Source organism: Lemur catta, chromosome 1, assembly GCF_020740605.2.
Source record: "Lemur catta isolate mLemCat1 chromosome 1, mLemCat1.pri, whole genome shotgun sequence".
Lineage (NCBI taxonomy): Eukaryota > Metazoa > Chordata > Mammalia > Primates > Lemuridae > Lemur > Lemur catta.
Window position 1 is genome coordinate 83,309,203 of NC_059128.1, and position 17,185 is coordinate 83,326,387.

Genomic DNA, 17,185 nt, shown 5'->3' on the forward strand with positions numbered 1-17,185 from the left:
TTTCATTTCTCTTATCTTTTGTTCATTGTGATATCCAAAATATTTCTGTACTTTATTTTAATTTCTCTATTTTTAGCTCATTGCTAGAAGTTTAACTATAATATTGACACTAATGATGAAGAAACTTAAGGAGTTTCACTTTTTTAAAATTTCCATTTAATCAATAAGATTTTAATAGCAAACTAGAACAAGTTACCCCCTTGATAACTAATGGTTGGATAAAGTAGAATTTGTATCAAATAACTCAGATTTCAGATATCTAGATGTACAAATTAATATGCTATTCTGGAGCAAAATCTAGATTATGGATTAAAATATTAATTACTACTACAGTTACATAAAACCAAATTATTTTGAAACTGTCTTATTTAAAAAAAAAATCCCAGTAATTTTAATATTCTTTATAAAATGTGATTGAGGCTTTTGAATATCATAAAGCTGGGATGAGAGTGCAGATAATTTTACTTAAAAAGCTGTATTTTGGCAAACATTTTATTAATTTTACAAATGAAAACATAGTTGGAGTTTTAAAATGGCACTTAATCTGTTCTTCTCTCTAACAGAGTCTGCCAAATAAATTAGATTCCTTGGAAAAAATTCAAACTTGATATAATTGTGCAAAATTAAGATTAACCCTTACTTGTCAGTTAAGTCATTGCCTTAAACAAATGGACTTATTTTCAAGAATAGAAATGGGTCCTAAAAATACCCCAGAAACCAAAAAAAAAAAAAAAAAAAAAAAAAAAGGATCTATAACTGTTATTAAGCAGAAAGAGGAAGCTGTCAACGGAGCTTCTCTATTTACAATTTACTCAGCAAAAGTTAACAATTAAAAAAAGCACCTATACCTTAAGTTCATGTAAGGTGACAAAAAACAAAAACAAAAACACATAATGCTAAATTTTGTTCAAACATCAAAGGTCTAATCCATTTGAAACAGCATTAGTCTTATCCTTTAATAAGTTGAACTGGCCTTAGAATGAAAGATAATAGATCTGTTCACATATTTTGTACATTATTTACAGAGAAATGCAAAATCCTGCTGCCTTTGCAATCACATGTTATTTGGGAATTTCTTAGAGAAAACAAACAAAATGGCCGGGCATGTTTGAACACACCTGTAATCCCAGCTACATTGGAGGCTGAGGCAGGAGGATAGCTTGAGTCTAGGGGTTTGAGACCATCCTGGGTAAGATAGCAAGACCCTGCAGTCTTTAAAAGAAAGGTAAAGAAAGAAAGGACGAAAGGAAAGAAAGAAGAAACAAAGAAAGAAAATGGAAAGATAATTTGACCCAATCTGGAGAATGTTCAAGGCCATATCTGAGATTTACCAAAGAATGAGAGAAAATGTTTTTCAAGTTGGAAAGTATGAGAGTGATTAACTGATCTAACCTACGCATCTTGTAGATGAGAAGACTGAGATACAAGTGTCTTGAGCTGAGGCAAATTACTGAAACTCTTTCTTATATTGTAATTAAACTGAGACTAACATCCAGTCTCTTGACTTTTGTCTCCAATTCTTTCCTCTGATCCACACTTTGTACTTTTTTTTTTTTTTTTTGAGACAGAGTCTCGCTTTGTTGCCCGGGCTAGAGTGAGGGCTGTGGCATGAGCCTAGCTCACAGCAACCTCAAACTCCTGGGCTTAAGCGATCCTCCTGCCTCAGCCTCCTGGGTAGCTGGGACCACAGGTATGTGCCACCATGCCTGGCTAATTTTTTCTATATAGATTTTTAGTCGTCCAGATAATTTATTTCTATTTTTAGTAGAGACGGGGTCTCGCTCAGGCTGGTCTCGAACTCCTGACCTCAAGCGATCCACCCACCTCGGCCTCCCAGAGGGCTAGGATTACAGGCGTGAGCCACCGCGCCCGGCCCACACTTTGTACGTTAATGCCATCCTCTACCAAGGTTAATAGTGGTTACCTAAGGGGAAAGAAATGGGAGTCAGGAAAAAAAAGGTATTCGTGGGGATAGTTATGTACGTTGCACTCAAACAATAAGACATATGTACTGGTATATAATTTCTTAAGAAAAATAACTTTCAAAGAAGATCAAACCTTAACATCAACTGAACCAAATTTCAAGGATCAGAAATACCAAAGTGAAACTGAATGTTAGTGTAGAATTTAAGCTATAATACATCTTCAAGGAAACAGCAGACCACTGAAAACTGCATTTCAGTTTTTGTGACCTTTTAGTGACTAGTTGTATATATTATGCTTCTCTATACCTGGAAAAATATTCTAATATAATACATATGCAGTTTTAAACCTCAAGTTTAAAAAAGGATTGGTTTTTTAAAAAAAAAACTTATGCTATAAAATATGCATTTATATTTATTCCAAAATTATATATTTCTAACTCTGCAGAGATTTAATGTCTAAATTTTTACTGTTGAACTGCCTTCTTGCACAATCCTAAACAATTATTTCTACAGAGCAGATAAAATTTGCATGATTCTTTAACAGTAAAATCTGTTCAGAAACTCTCTTTGACACTAATACTTTTATCTGGCAGAGCTGAAAGAAACATTTCAGTAAGAAAAAGTACAAGGGTGGGTCAAAGCATTTTTTTGAAAAATATACTGTATATAATATATCTTAGTAATTAATTACACAGACCATATGCTTTTATTTAATGTGAAGGCACAACTTTAACACGATTAAAAGCAAACGCATTTTAATTATTTATGATGTAATTGTCAGTACCAGCTCATAAAAATATATGTTTTCAAGCATGTCATTGAAGATTCTTTCAGACTGTCAATTCAAAAGTTGATTTTAAAAGTCACACTCTATTTGTAGAAAATCAATGACTCATGATTGCAGGTCCATATACTATTATTGCTGGACAATCTGTTCACCAGCAATCACAGGGTTTTCTTCATTTGTTGCATAGTCCAGCTGGTCCATCATCTAGGCATAAATAAAAGATGTTAGGAAACGCAATTTTTCAACTTGCCCCCAGTATTCATTAATTTAGCCAAAGGATTCCCAGTTTTTAGAAAAGACACAGATTATTCCACGGAACTGAGCATTCCTACTGGAGCACTGTTCTGGTTCAATATCCACACTCCTAAGGAGATGGTCAGGGTGACACTGTGCCTTCGGGAAGCCTAATCATGTGACTCAGGGCCAACGTCATAACTGCTTTCTCTGGATCTTGCATCATCTCTATTTCCCAATATGAATATTCCCCTCCTTGGCAGTGAGAATTCCACCACAAAAGGAAGATATTCCTGACACTTACCCCAGGACACTATTCCAGGCAGTGTCCACTCGTAGAAGTAGAAAACCTAAAAATGACCCCAGGAGTCACTGTGAGAATACCTGCTGGCTCTGAGACAGTATAATGTTATTGACACCTCGAACCGACCTTAAGATACTTTAAGGATGATACATGAAATTTTGGGAACATTATAACAAAAATTTCTACTAAAAAATAAACTTGAAGGAACTTAAAAGTCAAATGATATCTGAGAACAAAATCAAGAATACATTTGCTACAGACTATTTTAAAGGGATTACCAGTTAAACTTTTCTTTTAAATGGTCACTTCAGCTCTGCTCATATTCCCATAAAAATTGTTTTATATTTAGGAATGAAGAAGAAACTGCTTAAATGCTTTCAGTGTTTTTATACCTGTTCTTCAGATAAAATTAACTAAAAATAGAAAATAATGCTTGGCCAGGCGCAGTGGCTCACGCCTGTAATCCTAGCACTCTGGGAGGCCGAGGCGGGTGGATGGCTCGAGGTCAGGAGTTCGAGACCAGCCTGAGCAAGAGCGAGACCCCGTCTATACTAAAAATAGAAAGAAATTATATGGACAACTAAAAATATATATAGAAAAAATTAGCCGGGAATGGTGGCGCATGCCTGTAGTCCCAGCTACTTGGGAGGCTGAGGCAGGAGGATCGCTTGAGCCCAGGAGTTTGAGGTTGCTGTGAGCTAGGCTGACGCCACGGCACTCTAGCCCGGGCAACAAAGCGAGACTCTGTCTCAAAAAAAAAAAAAAAAGGAAATAATGCTCAATGTCTTTGTGAAGATTGTCAAAGACTATTAGACTAGTGAGTAAATTTCAGTATGGTGATACATTTGTTTTCTTCTCCTGTGTCAAGAATTAGAAGGAAAGATCAGCAAGATAAATGTTCCTATTTTTGTAAACTCGTTCTGAACCACTCGTTAGTGGTTCTGGAGAGGAAGAGGAGGAAGGAATCATTTCCAAACAGGGTCTAGCATCTTGTCAGACAAAAAGAACACAACATGAGCTGAGGCTTTCAGCTGACAACTGTATCAACTGATGGAGACAGCTTATAAGACCCAAGCCTGCTGATACTATATAAGTCACCTCAAGTCCGGCCAGTTTTGAGGTCCTCTATTTACCAAAGACATCCCTTAGATTAAGGTAGCTACATGTTCATAGGCCTTCTAGGGGAAAAAATAAAAGCCAAATCAAGACAGGTATCATTTATTAAGCACTTTACTACATGAAACATAAGGTGAAGCTGTTGAACAGTTAATGTTACTAACAATTTAAATGAGGGAGGGAAAGAAGATGCATCTAAGATATATTTAGATTTCCTTTCTTCTAGCAATTTAGAAGCAGGGTGTGAGAGGCCAGGGCTGTGGGAAGAGAAGCAGCCTCAGCAAAATGGACGGTGGGGAAACCCTCTTTCTTCCCAAAGACTGCTTACTCTGGCAACTGTAACCTGATGAAATAATAGCCCACACACCCTAAATTATAACATGCCTCTTCTTTCCTAATCCCCAGGTACCTCATTGGCACTATAATCTAATCTCTAAATACAGAAATATATTAATTAAAAAAAACACTTTCAGAGTCAATTTATTGAGAAATAAGCATCTCTACTCCCTATTTATTGACTTTTCAAAAAAAATGATATAGAAACATAAAGAGCAAACTTGAAGTTTTTAAAAACACAGCAAATTAATATAAATAATAAAATTAATTGGCAAAATTGGTATAAATTTTCATAATATTTGTAAATAGGGAAGCTCGGTTTGGAAAGATGTCCTCTGGAATTGGGTCAGCTAAGCTGGCATTTTCTGACAGCTCTACTTATTTATACTTGAACCAATCTCCAGAAACAGTCTAATAAAAACAATACCCACTCATTAATGCAGAGTAACTGGAGAGTTGTTGATACTACAGCAGAGTTGTTCTAAGTTATCTCTGTATACTGACTTGTCAGTTACAGCTTGTGACTTCTAAAAATAATTAGAAGTATTAGTGACATTTAACAGAGACAACTCACTGTTTACTGGGTATCAACAAACTGAAAACTTACTACCCACCCAAAGTAAAATAGCCCATTGGAGGTTGCTACATAAATCTAACTCTACTGGTTTAGTATTAAAAACAGTATCTCCTAAGACTATGATTTCTCTTCACTGTTCTGTCAAAGTAATTATGACTGTTTGATTTTTTGCTCTAGAGAAAAATATCTTTATTTATCTACACTACAATAGTTAGAACTAAGACTTCAAGTAAAATCAAATAAATAGAACTAAATATTGTATTTCTTGAAAAAAAAAAGTTCACAGGAAATATAGTACAACTACCTTTGGGCTATAGAAAAGAATTCATAATTAAGATTTCCAAATTAGTATTAATTTAGTAAAATCCTATAGAAATATTACTTCTTTTGATGATAGAAATTCACATAACGGCCTGAAAGACTCCAAGTAAGATACTAAAGTATTTCAATGAAGTCTCCAAGTTACAAAAACAAATGAGGTATAATTTGTCCATGGAACACAGAATAAAAAGACTGAGATATCGATGACATTAAAAAGTCTCCAATGGGAAAGTCCTGTTTCTATCACCGCTATTCTTACATTCAACTCTAGTATCAGGCATTAGAATGAACCAAATGATTAACAGCATAAACAAATTTGCCATTACCTTAGATTCAAACTTTGTTTTATATTACTTGTTTTATATTTGGTTATTTCAAAACAGTAGCAAAAACTTTCGACACCTTAAAAAAAAAGACTATTGAAAGATTATAGAGACAGAAGTCTAGTTTGATGCTTCAGAAGTGCCTTACTTTTACAAATAGCATGTGACAATTCTAGTAATTTTATGAGGGCTGCTGAAACACAAAAGTGACTAAATGTCCGTGGATTAAGGATTGAACATTATAGTTACATTGCATGAAAAATTTCAATAACATTGAGAATTTATGGTATAAAAATACTGGTATAAGCACTGTGGGTTCCTAATGCCTAGGAGCTAATAACTTTGAGAGAGAAGCATACATAAATACCTACACTGCAGGGCAGATGTTAAGCATTTAAAGTACAGTCTAAAAAAATACAGGGAAAGGTGAACCTAATTTCAACAGGAAGACCTAATTTCTTCTAATTTCTTGGAGGTCTTTTTGGAGAAAGTAGATTGATTTGGGAGGTAAATAAGGGATATTCTGCAAATAGAGACTGACAAAGCTTTGGAGGTGATAAATGTTGCAGGGAGAGGGGAAAAGGATTATTACACTGTTAGCCTAAGAGAAGAACCAGGGCTGACCCTCAGGCCTACCCCATACAGGGCTCATACCAAGTCTACCTCTCTCTTACCAGGCTTTTGAGGCTCCTCACTCTACTTTCTTCTATTTTTCAAGTCTCTGCCTAGGCCTTACCTGATTTCAACATCTACCTGTCTCACTAAACTTTGGGCTAACTCAAAACTACAGATTACTTATTCCCCTACCTGCCTATAGACTCAATCTCATCTTATGGATGAGGAGGCAGAGGCTTCAGAGATTAAGTAATCTGCCAGAACTGATGTTAAATCCAATAATATACTCTCTTCCACAAATGATGACATTCAAGCTAAACTAATTTTGACTTTAGAGGCTGGACATAAGCAATGGGAGATTTTCTTTTTCAGATAAACAGGGAAATAATTTGGGAAAGGCATTATATTATATAACTTCCAAAAATGCTAAATTTCTGAAAAATACTCTCCTGGCAGCAATTTTTAATATTCTGCAATTAACTTGCCTAAAATTTCAGCAAATGTCCATTCTTTATATTTAAAAATTTAGTGCACAATGGGAAAAATCATGGAGTCTAAATAGAATTTTTTCTGAGGATTGTGATGGCTTTGAATTTGTTCTTTTACAAGTAAGTTAAAGGAACCAGATTTAACAAAAACCCAAAGTTTCAATTATCCAAACCAGGAAAACGAAAATCTAGTTAATAAATTTAAAAGTAACAACCAAATCAACAAATAAACTGAAACAAAAAATCCTAAGTCCTACACATAATGATAGCAAACGCAGTTACAGGGCTTATGATACCACACTATTCTAAGCAGTCTGCATGTATTAACATATTTGTTACTACAACCCTCTGAAGTAGGTTGACTGTTACCCCATTCTACAATGGAGGAAACTGTGGCAGCAAGAAGCCAAGTAACTTGCCCAAGGTCACATAGCTAATAATTAACAAAATAAGAATTCAAATTTAGGCCGTCTGGCACCAGACTCCATGTTCTTTACTACTATGTGTTATTTTGTATTCTGAATGCCCTTGGCTAATAAAATTAAGATACCACACTGTAAAAGTGGGAAGTTTATAACCGAAGTTAGCCTACATCTTCAGACACTTTTTAATGGATTTTCCTACAATCAATCAATTGCCTTACTTAGCTACAATGTCATATAGCAAAGGCCCTGAAGTCTGCCCTTCTGGGGCTATTACTACTTTGTGTCCAGCTGCAGTGATCTTTTCCTTTATGATTTTGTTATGAAGCAGAATCACGATGATTTTTGAGAATGAGACTGGGATGATCCAGGGCACAGAATTTGTTCATAGAGAATATAAACGTACCCCTTGGTTGAATTCCTTAACTACCATCCTCTCTATCTCTCAATAACCATCAGAGAGAGAGAAAGGAGAAAAGGTATTAGAATAAACCAGAGAAAAATGAGTTGCAGAATATTTCCAAAGAAATGCAACGTTAATATATTTACATATACAACAACTCTAAATATTTAACTATTTCCAGGGTAAATTAGCATAAAAAGATCTGGAAGCTATACACAAATGGTTCAAAGTAGCTGCTCCTTAAGGGTCCTCTCCACTACATTCTCATTACCTTCACCTAGTATGCCAATGACACTCCCAAATTTTTATCTCTATCTCTAGCCAGGTCTATCTCTTGCACATCAGACCCACTTATTCAACTGCCTATTGTTTCTCTTTTCCTGGTGGTCCTATAGGTACTTTGAAATGCCCAACATTGAATTCATTTCCATCATTTAACATGCCCAACATTGAATTCATCATCTTCTTCCTCAACCCTATTGCCCTTCATTTATCTCAGCGAACAGTGTCACCATCCACCCACTCAGTTTCCCAAGCCAAAAGCCCCAGAACTCTATTTCCTTTTCCTCTCCCCTTACTGGATCCATCATCAGATCCCATTAATTATGCCTCTGAGGCTGGGCACGGTGGCTCACACCTGCAATCCCAGCACTTTGGGAGGTCAAGGTCGGAGGATTGCTTGAGGTTAGCAGTTTGAGACCAGCCTGAGCAACATAGCGAGACCCTGTCTCTCTAAAAAAAAAAAAAAAAATTGGCTGGGTGTGGTGGCACATGCCTACAGTCCTAGCTACTTAGAAGAATGAGGCAAGAGGATCGCTTGAGCTCAGGAGGTCAAGGCTGCAGCAATCCTTCTGCATCAGCCTCCCAAGTAGCTGGGACTACAGGCCTGTGCCACCATGCCCGGCTAATTTTTTCTATATATTTTTTAGTTGTCCAGCTCATTTTATTTCTATTTTTAGTAGAGACGGGGTCTCCCTCTTGCTCAGGCTGGTCTCGAACTCCAGACCTCAAACCATCCATCCACCAGGACTTCAAGGCTGCAGTGAACTATGATTGTGCTGCTGCACTCCAGCCTGGGAGACAGAGCAAGACTCTGTCTCCAAAAAAAAAAAAAAAAGAAAGAAAGAAAAAAATTAATTATGCCTCTAAAGTTCTCTTGACTTTGTCCACTTCTATCTCATTACCTTACTAATTTAGGCTTCTAGTGTATCTCATCACAATAAGTGCCCCCAGTTTTGCTCCCTTCTTTAATCCATTTTCTAGATTAAAAAAAAAAAAACCCTTAAATGAGCCTCAGTGCTCTTAGGATAGAATCCAAACTGTTTAGTGTGGCTTACAAGACCCTACAAGGGGGCCAGGTGCAGTGGCTCACACCTGTAATCCTAGCTCTCTGGGAGGCCGAGGTGGGTGGATCATGTGAGCTCAGGAGTTCGAGACCAGCCTGAGCAAGAGCGAGACTCCATCTCTACTAAAAATAGAAAGAAAATGAGCTGGACAACTAAAAAATATATAGAAAAAATTAGCTGGGCATGGTGGCACAGTCCTATAGTCCCAGCTACTTGGGAGGCTGATGTAGAAGGATTGCTTGAGCCCAGGAGTTTGAGGCTGCTGTGAGCTAGGCTCACGCCACGGCACTCTAGTATGGGCAACAGAGTGAGACTGTCTCAAAAAAACAAAAACAAAAACAAAAAAAAGACCCTACAAGGCTCTTACCCTTGCTTCTTTCCTGCAACAGTTTCATTTCCTGCAACTCCCCTACCCTTATTCAATATTATAGTCATCCTAAACTTCATTCAGTTCCTAGGACGTGCTATGCTCTTTTCCCTCTGAGCCTTTAAAGACATGGTTCCTTAAACATTGAACACATAGCTCAGTCTTAAAGTCTCAACATAAATTTAACGTTCTTTAGGAAGCCTTCCCCAAATCACCTATGACCCTGTCCAGAAACCATAAGCACTGGATGTCCCATTTCTAGCTTTCATGGCACCTACAACTAATACATTTATCACACTTTAATAGTTAGTGACTCTATCTGCATTCCCCACTAGACTGTAACTTTCAAGAGGTCATGAGGATAGGACTGTTTCTAACTTGATCATCTTGTATCACCAATACCTAAAATAGTACCCAGCTCATAGAACTGCTCAATAAACATTTGTTAAATGAAGCAATATAAAACTATGAAAAAAAGAAGAAAAGCAATTTTTGAGATGTGACTTTCAAAGATTAGTAGTAGAGTATGTATACTATAGGACAAGCTTTTATTTTAAAAAATCTATAAAAATAAAAAAATCTGGCGGGTGTGGTGTCTCATGCCTGTAATCTTAGCACTCTGAGAGGCCGAGGCAGGAGGATTGCTTGAGGTCACGAGTTCAAGACCAGCCTGAGCAAGAGCAAGACCCCATCTATTTAAAAAATAAACAAACAAATAAATATATAAATCTATGTGGGTGTCATCTTCGTGGAAAAGTTAAAAGCTATCTTACCAATTTAGTCAAAGACCTCAAATTCTATGTACATTAGTATAAGTTGAGACAACAGCTTTGTAAGGTAGGCAAGACAAGTACTAACTAAATCTCAAAGAAATTACAAGACTTCCCCAAAAGAATTCTAAACTAGTACTTTTTCTAATTATAGTAGCCTGACACTTAATGTATTAACCATCTCTTGTTAAATAATACTACAAATGACACTACAGACCAACCACGAGATGGACATGAACTTTGAACTGTTTATCTACTATCAGAATTGCAGCCACCCAACCCAAAGTGTCTCTCTTTTTGTTCATGTGATCATTGACACACATGCATGTGGGTGGATGGAGGAGGGCAGTTTGTTGGAATAGGGCAAAGCAGAGGCTAACTGTCTCACAAAGTGCTTTCACTTTTTTTAGGGTCAATGCCATGGCCCTGACCTCAATAGGCTAGGGTTGCTCAATCCTCCTTTATTTCAATGTAAACAGACTTTACTGGAATACCAAGAACATTTATGAAAAAAAGAAAGGAGTTTAACTTTAATGAAGAAACCAACACAATAAGATTCTGTTATCAAGAGATTCTTTGTTCTAGGAATTTTAAAGAAAGGTCCACCTTGATCCATTTAAATCTGAAGTGAGTGCCCTGTCCAGTTTAGTTAGGCCTATTTAGATGCTGGAAAGAGTATACTTTTTATTTGCAAAACATCAGGACTCTTACTATAAGTAGCTGATGTCAGTCTCAAAATAACTATGTTATTTTAAACAGTTTCTTCTTTCATGAAGTCTAGCTTTTGGAGATGCATGTTGAAATATTATTTTGTTTCCCTGATGCTCTCCCACTGCTTTTTGGTAGTATTGTCTTGAGTAGCAAGGCTTTTGGTATCAGCTTGCAGTGGAGGTGAGAACTGATGATGCAACAGGTGGACAGTGAGTAAGGAGTAGTATAGTCATCCCTCGGTATCCACAGTGTATTATTAGGTCCAGGGCCCCCACGGACACCAAAATCCAAGGATGCTCAAGTCCCTTATATATAAGACGGCACTGCGTTTACATATAACCTACGTACATCCTCCCATATATTTTTAATCATCTCTAGATTACTTATGATACCTGATACAATGTAAATGCTATGTAAATAACGTATTTTACAAAATATTTGTATTATTTTTTGTTGTTATATTGCTTTTTTAATTTTTCTCAAGTATTTTTGATTCATGGTTGGTTTAATCTGCATATGTGGAACCCTTGGATATAGAGGGCCAACTACAATGGAAAAACTTAGAACATTCTGACACAGCCAAGGTAACTTTTTGGTACATAAAAGCTTTGATACATATATATAGGCTACTCCCATTCAAACTCTGTCAGTGAATTATGTCATAACTTGGTAACCAAAATAGAAGCACATACCTGATAGCTGTTACCTTTCCAGAACTTTTTCATTTCCTTACGTCTCCAAGCAACAATTGAGGCAGTAATAAGTGTGCAAGGTACTAAATAGAGGAGAGCAGGTTGCCCCTTTTTCATCAGCACCAGAACAACAAATGTAAGTATCATGCCAACAGCATAGGCTGCAAGAATACCAAGTTATCAGTCATTTCTGTATGTTATCAAAAGTGGGTTTTTCATCCCTCATTGAAGTATTGGTTTTCTAATATTTCTGAGGACATTTTTGTACTATGATTTCTTATCATAATTTCATTATTCTCTTAGACAGTAATATGGAGAGATATTCTACAGAGGTTTTGAAAAATTTGGAAACCGGTTAGTATTTCAATTATTACTAACCTAACCATTAATCATTGATAAAGATAGTAATTCAAGAAAGTCTCAATTATCTGTCATTGTTAAGGACGCTGAGTGGTTCCACATTTTAGATAACTAAATGTGTACCCATAGGTACTAAAGGTTGTTTTGAAAAATCTTCCTAATATTTATTATATACTTCATAACCTTCTTTAATAAGCTCACACCAAACATCATTTGAACTTTTCTTAATGACTCAGGGTTTCATTATGTACATAGAATCTCAGAATATTGGAACTTTACAGATAATTTAATCTAGTTCCTCATTTTAAAGATGAGGCAATGGAGGACCAGGGAGTTTAAGTGAGTTGCCCAAATTTACACAGCAGAATGAATGAATACTCCTATAAGCTGTCTTTTCACTGAGTGTTCTTTCATTAAATCACACTGACTGGTATAGACTCTAATACATTAATTACCTTAGAAAGTACCATATTTAGTGGCCTCCAACTACTTTTCTTTTTTCTTTATAGTTTTTTCTCCCCTTCATCTTCTCCCTCACTTAGCTATTTTCCTGCTGTCAAGGTAGTTATTTCTAGCAACACCCTTCTCTTCTACTAATATATACTTTTAATTTACTGGATTTAATTCCACCATGGACTTGAAAATCTTGCTAGAACAGTATCTAAACGGCTCTGGTACAGGACATTTATCTAAGTATAAAGAGCTTTGGTATATGGACTTTGAGATATCTATTTGATATGTTCAGATGTATCAGGGTATTTTTTGGTTTATTTACTGTTCACTCTGTTCGCAATAATAGAAATAGAGGGATAAGTGATGACTACCTCTGCTATCCCAGATGAGATGTTATTTGTACCCTAAATTCATCTAAATAAATACATAATTAACAACATACTATTTTAAAAAATCTAGTAATATGCAATTTATTGCTTCCTTATGTGCCAGGTGTTCTAACATTTATATATACAATCTAATTTTTTTCCTTTACATCCAATTTCCTTTTTAAATCTCTAAAACTTTATGATATAAATAGTAAAGTATAATTATCCCTTTTGATGGACGAACTTATTGATTAATAGCAAAGAATCAGAATCCTGGACTCCTTCATTTTCGACCTCTGTCTTTTCCTCCAGATGATACAACTCAACATAATAAAAAGAAAAAACAAAATTTACCAATTGTGGAGGAAATATAGTATATAGAAGAAGAACCAGTCTGAACATCAAATCTTCTACAATATGCAACCAACAGGCCTGAAAAAAAAAAACAAAAAAAACCTCCACATTATTTTCTTAAAACAACAAACAACAACACAAATTCAATTGTTAACTATGGTGACAGTATATGCTGTATTGTATATAATTTTCCTTTTTGCCTTATGAGAACATTAAAGTATCTTAAATTCTGGACAGAGTTTTCCACATTGATTTTTTAAAAAATTTAAGACCATATTTTAGGCCCAGGCATGGTGGCTCATGCCTGTAATGCCAGCACTTTGGGACGCCAAGATGGGAGGATCATTTTATGACAAGAGTTCAAGACTAGCCTGGACAACACAGTGAGACCCTGTGTCTACACAAAAAAATTTTAAAATTAGGCAGGCATAGTGGCACATGCCTATAGTCCTAGCTACTTGGGAGGGTGACATAGGAGAATCACTTGAGTCCAGGAATTTGAGGTTACAATAAGCCATAATCGTGTCATTACTCTTATGAGAAATTCATTGAATTTTTAGTATATTTGCTATTTAAACATATTTCCACATTTTTTTTTTTTAAACAGTACTTTCTTTTCTCCCCAAATTAGAATTTAGATCTTAGGATTATATCATATATTACCAATAACTCTGCTCTTGGGGGAAGTATTTCTGTTTGAGACCTTTGACATTCATTTACTCCAAGAATGTAAGGCCGGGTGCGGTGGCTCATGGCTATAATCCTAGCACTCTGGGAGGCTGAGATGGGCGGATTGTTTGAGCTCAGGAGTTCGAGACCAGCCTGAGCAAGAGTGAGACCCCCATCTCTACTAAAAATAGAAAGACAGTATCTGGCCAACTAAAAATATATATAGAAAAAAAGAATTAGCCAGGCATGGTGGCGCATGCCTGTAGTCCCACTACTCGGGAGGCTGAGGCAGGAGGATCACTTGAGTCCAGGAGTTTGAGGTTGCTGTAAGCTAGGCTGATGCCACGGCACTCACTCTAGCCCGGGCAACAAAGCGAGACTCTGTCTCAAAAAAAAAAAAAAAAAAAGAATGTAATATTTATATACTATCTTTACTAGTTCTACACTAAGTGCTATATACAAGATCCTGTATAGCTGCAGTCCCCAAACCACAGGCTGCAGACTGGCAGTGTTCTGTGGCCTACCAAGAACCGGGCCACACAGCAGGAAGCCCCACCTGTACCCACAGCTGCTCCCCATCACTCGCATTACTGCCCATGCCCCTCCCCAGTCATATCAGCGGCATCAGAGACTTACAGGAGCGCAAACCCCACATTCGAGGGATCCAGGCCGCATGCTCCCTATGAGAATCCAACGACTGATGATCTGAGGTGGAGTCCAGGCAGCGATCCACCCCCACCTCCCCCCACATCTGTAGAAAAACTGTCTTCCATGAAACCAGTCCCTGGTGTCAAAAAAGTTGAGGACCACTGCTATATAGCCCTTGGTGAGGAACTGGCAAAATCAGAGATAAGTATAAGGATACTCAAGGAAGTGTAAGGTTACTCAATAGAATGTTTTCTCTACTTTATCAATTACGTGAATGGAGATTCATTGAACTAAGAGAGCTGTACACTGGACTTTGCCATGCCAACTCACAAAACAACACTGCTAGCTAGCTTCTCTCTTTACCTGGCTTTTACTATGTAAATAGAAGGGCTTTTTCAGAAAAGCCAGCACTCCTCACCCACCCACAGGCGATTAGTACATAGGGAGACTGTAAGAAAAGTGAAGAAAGAAAAACTCAGCTGATAGAGAAATATTATTAATTACTTCTAAACGATATTACTACTGGGCTCAGATGACATTTATTCTACAGGCAGCCCAGTGAGGAAAATATGACAGAACTGCGATAACTGTCAGAGAAGACATGCTACGAGAAGGTGATTGATTCCACCATACACTGAGTATTTTTGTATTATGAAGCCCTAAGAGCTGGTGTTCTATTATGTCTCTCCTCTTGATCATGACATAGCCTAGTATTCCTAAATCACTTTTCCTAAAACATAACTATTATTTTACAATAAAAATAATAGAAACCATATGTTTGGCATTATTATATTCAACTTCTAAAGAGAGTCACAAAATATACTTTTCTCGGGGAAAAAGGTTAAACTGATCCTAGCTGCTTCCTCTAAGACAGTCTTTGAGCCATGAGAGATACTACAATATCTTGGCTGTTACCATTTGGGCTTTACCTTCTACCCCTCGATAAGTTTTTTCCCTATCTTCATCACTAATCCCAGCTCCAGCAACAGCCAGAATAATTACTACAGAGTAGGAAACTTTTAGCAGACATATGACAATTTAAAACCATCAGTATGTTTTTTACTAAAATTGTTATAATTGCTTACCTGGTACAATAATGTCTCCAAAACCCAATATGGAAACAGGCACAAGGCACACACTCATTACTGAGAAATAGATCAGCTTTGGTACCCTGATGACTACTGGTAACTGTAAAAAAAAAAAAAAAAAGAAAAAGAAAAAAAAGAAAGCTGCCAATAAACCTCTTAGCAATTTTTTACCCATATCTTTTAGAAAGGGAATGACTGATATTAATTGTTTTAACATTTTAAAATTGACATTTTAAAAGAACTTGAAATTAGAGAACACAAACTAGGCGCATATACTCTGAATGTGTAGAAAGCTTGAAAGAAAAAGATACGTAGTTTTGAAAAAATGAAACCCAACACACATGTAGGATTAACAGTATTAATCCACTATCCCCACATTTAACCTTTTTTTTTTCTCTTTTTTACCAAGAATAGGACTCAGACCTTGAAACAGATTTTTTTTTTTTTTTTTTTTGGCAATCTGGATTTTTCCCCAAAGAAGAATCTTGTCTCAGAGGATATGATTTAAAGTCCAATGAACATATCTGAAATACAATCCTTACTTTCTCATGGGGAGCTGAGGGTTGAGCAGTGGCTTCCACCAAGTTTCCATCATTCTAGGATGAAACCCAAGTCAATAGGTATTTAATAATTTAGAATAACTAAGAAAAGGGCTATATTTTGTGAGAAATAAGTTTTACAATACCTTAACATGCACTACGTGACCAATGAATTACACAGGAAGACAACATGATTAACTGGAAACACATACATACACTGGGCAGCCATTTCTATCTAATTGCCATCCCTACCTTTTCGTTGTTTCCAAAAGGTCCAGCTGCAAGTTCAACCATGATACTCTCACCATTCTAAAATTGAGGAGGAAGATAAAAGAAGTTGTCCAATCACTTAAAGAGAACAATCTGCCACTATTCAAGAATGATTTAAGCCTCAAGGTACAAGGCCTAATGTAAACTGATTGAAAATGGGCTACAGATGGCTTTTTTCCTAAAATAGTCTTTGTAGATAGCAAAAATTGAAGTCTTTTAAAACAAAAATTCACCTAGCATACTACTCCACTTTATCAGAGCTCAACAATTATCAGAAACTGACAAATGCACCATACACAGATTATTCAAGTGAACCCTGAGCTCTGATACATACTAACATATTCATATCTAACATTTGTAAGGGGTTATAAATTTTAGGTACAGCACTTTAAGTTATATTATGTCACGTACTATGGCCCTTAGTCATTTTTAGCAATATCAATGAAGGACATACTAAAATCTTTTATATTTAGCTTTGTAACAAATATTGGTAACTTAATTTGAAAAAATGTACATTTGACTTCTGGCTACTCACCATAATAACAAAACAATAAAACCAAACTTGAAAAAACCCAACCCTATAGAACCTGAGAAGCTTCTCTAGCCTGATTCCCATCCAATTTCAGCCCAGCCTGCTTTCCATGTTCCAATCAAAACATTAACTTTAGCTAAATTTCCCTGCCTTGTGTCTGGCTGAAG

General features: G+C 36.3%; 1 protein-coding gene across 2 annotated transcripts in view; it reads right to left on the reverse strand.

Moving 5' to 3' along the window:
• Window positions 1-2,319: 2,319 nt before the first annotated feature.
• SPPL2A (signal peptide peptidase like 2A) overlaps window positions 2,320-17,185 on the reverse strand; it is a 40,566-nt gene continuing 25,700 nt past the window's right edge. Inside the window, exons 12-17 of one of the 2 annotated variants that reach the window (XM_045529184.1) lie at window positions 16,469-16,525; window positions 16,220-16,273; window positions 15,675-15,777; window positions 13,273-13,350; window positions 11,738-11,898; window positions 2,320-2,916 (exon numbers count right to left, since the gene is read on the reverse strand). In XM_045529184.1, the coding sequence (XP_045385140.1) occupies window positions 2,842-2,916; window positions 11,738-11,898; window positions 13,273-13,350; window positions 15,675-15,777; window positions 16,220-16,273; window positions 16,469-16,525 (528 nt within the window). In that variant the 3' untranslated portion in view covers window positions 2,320-2,841. The remainder of the gene's footprint in view (window positions 2,917-11,737; window positions 11,899-13,272; window positions 13,351-15,674; window positions 15,778-16,219; window positions 16,274-16,468; window positions 16,526-17,185) is intronic. The other variant, XM_045529177.1, reaches the window with a different exon arrangement.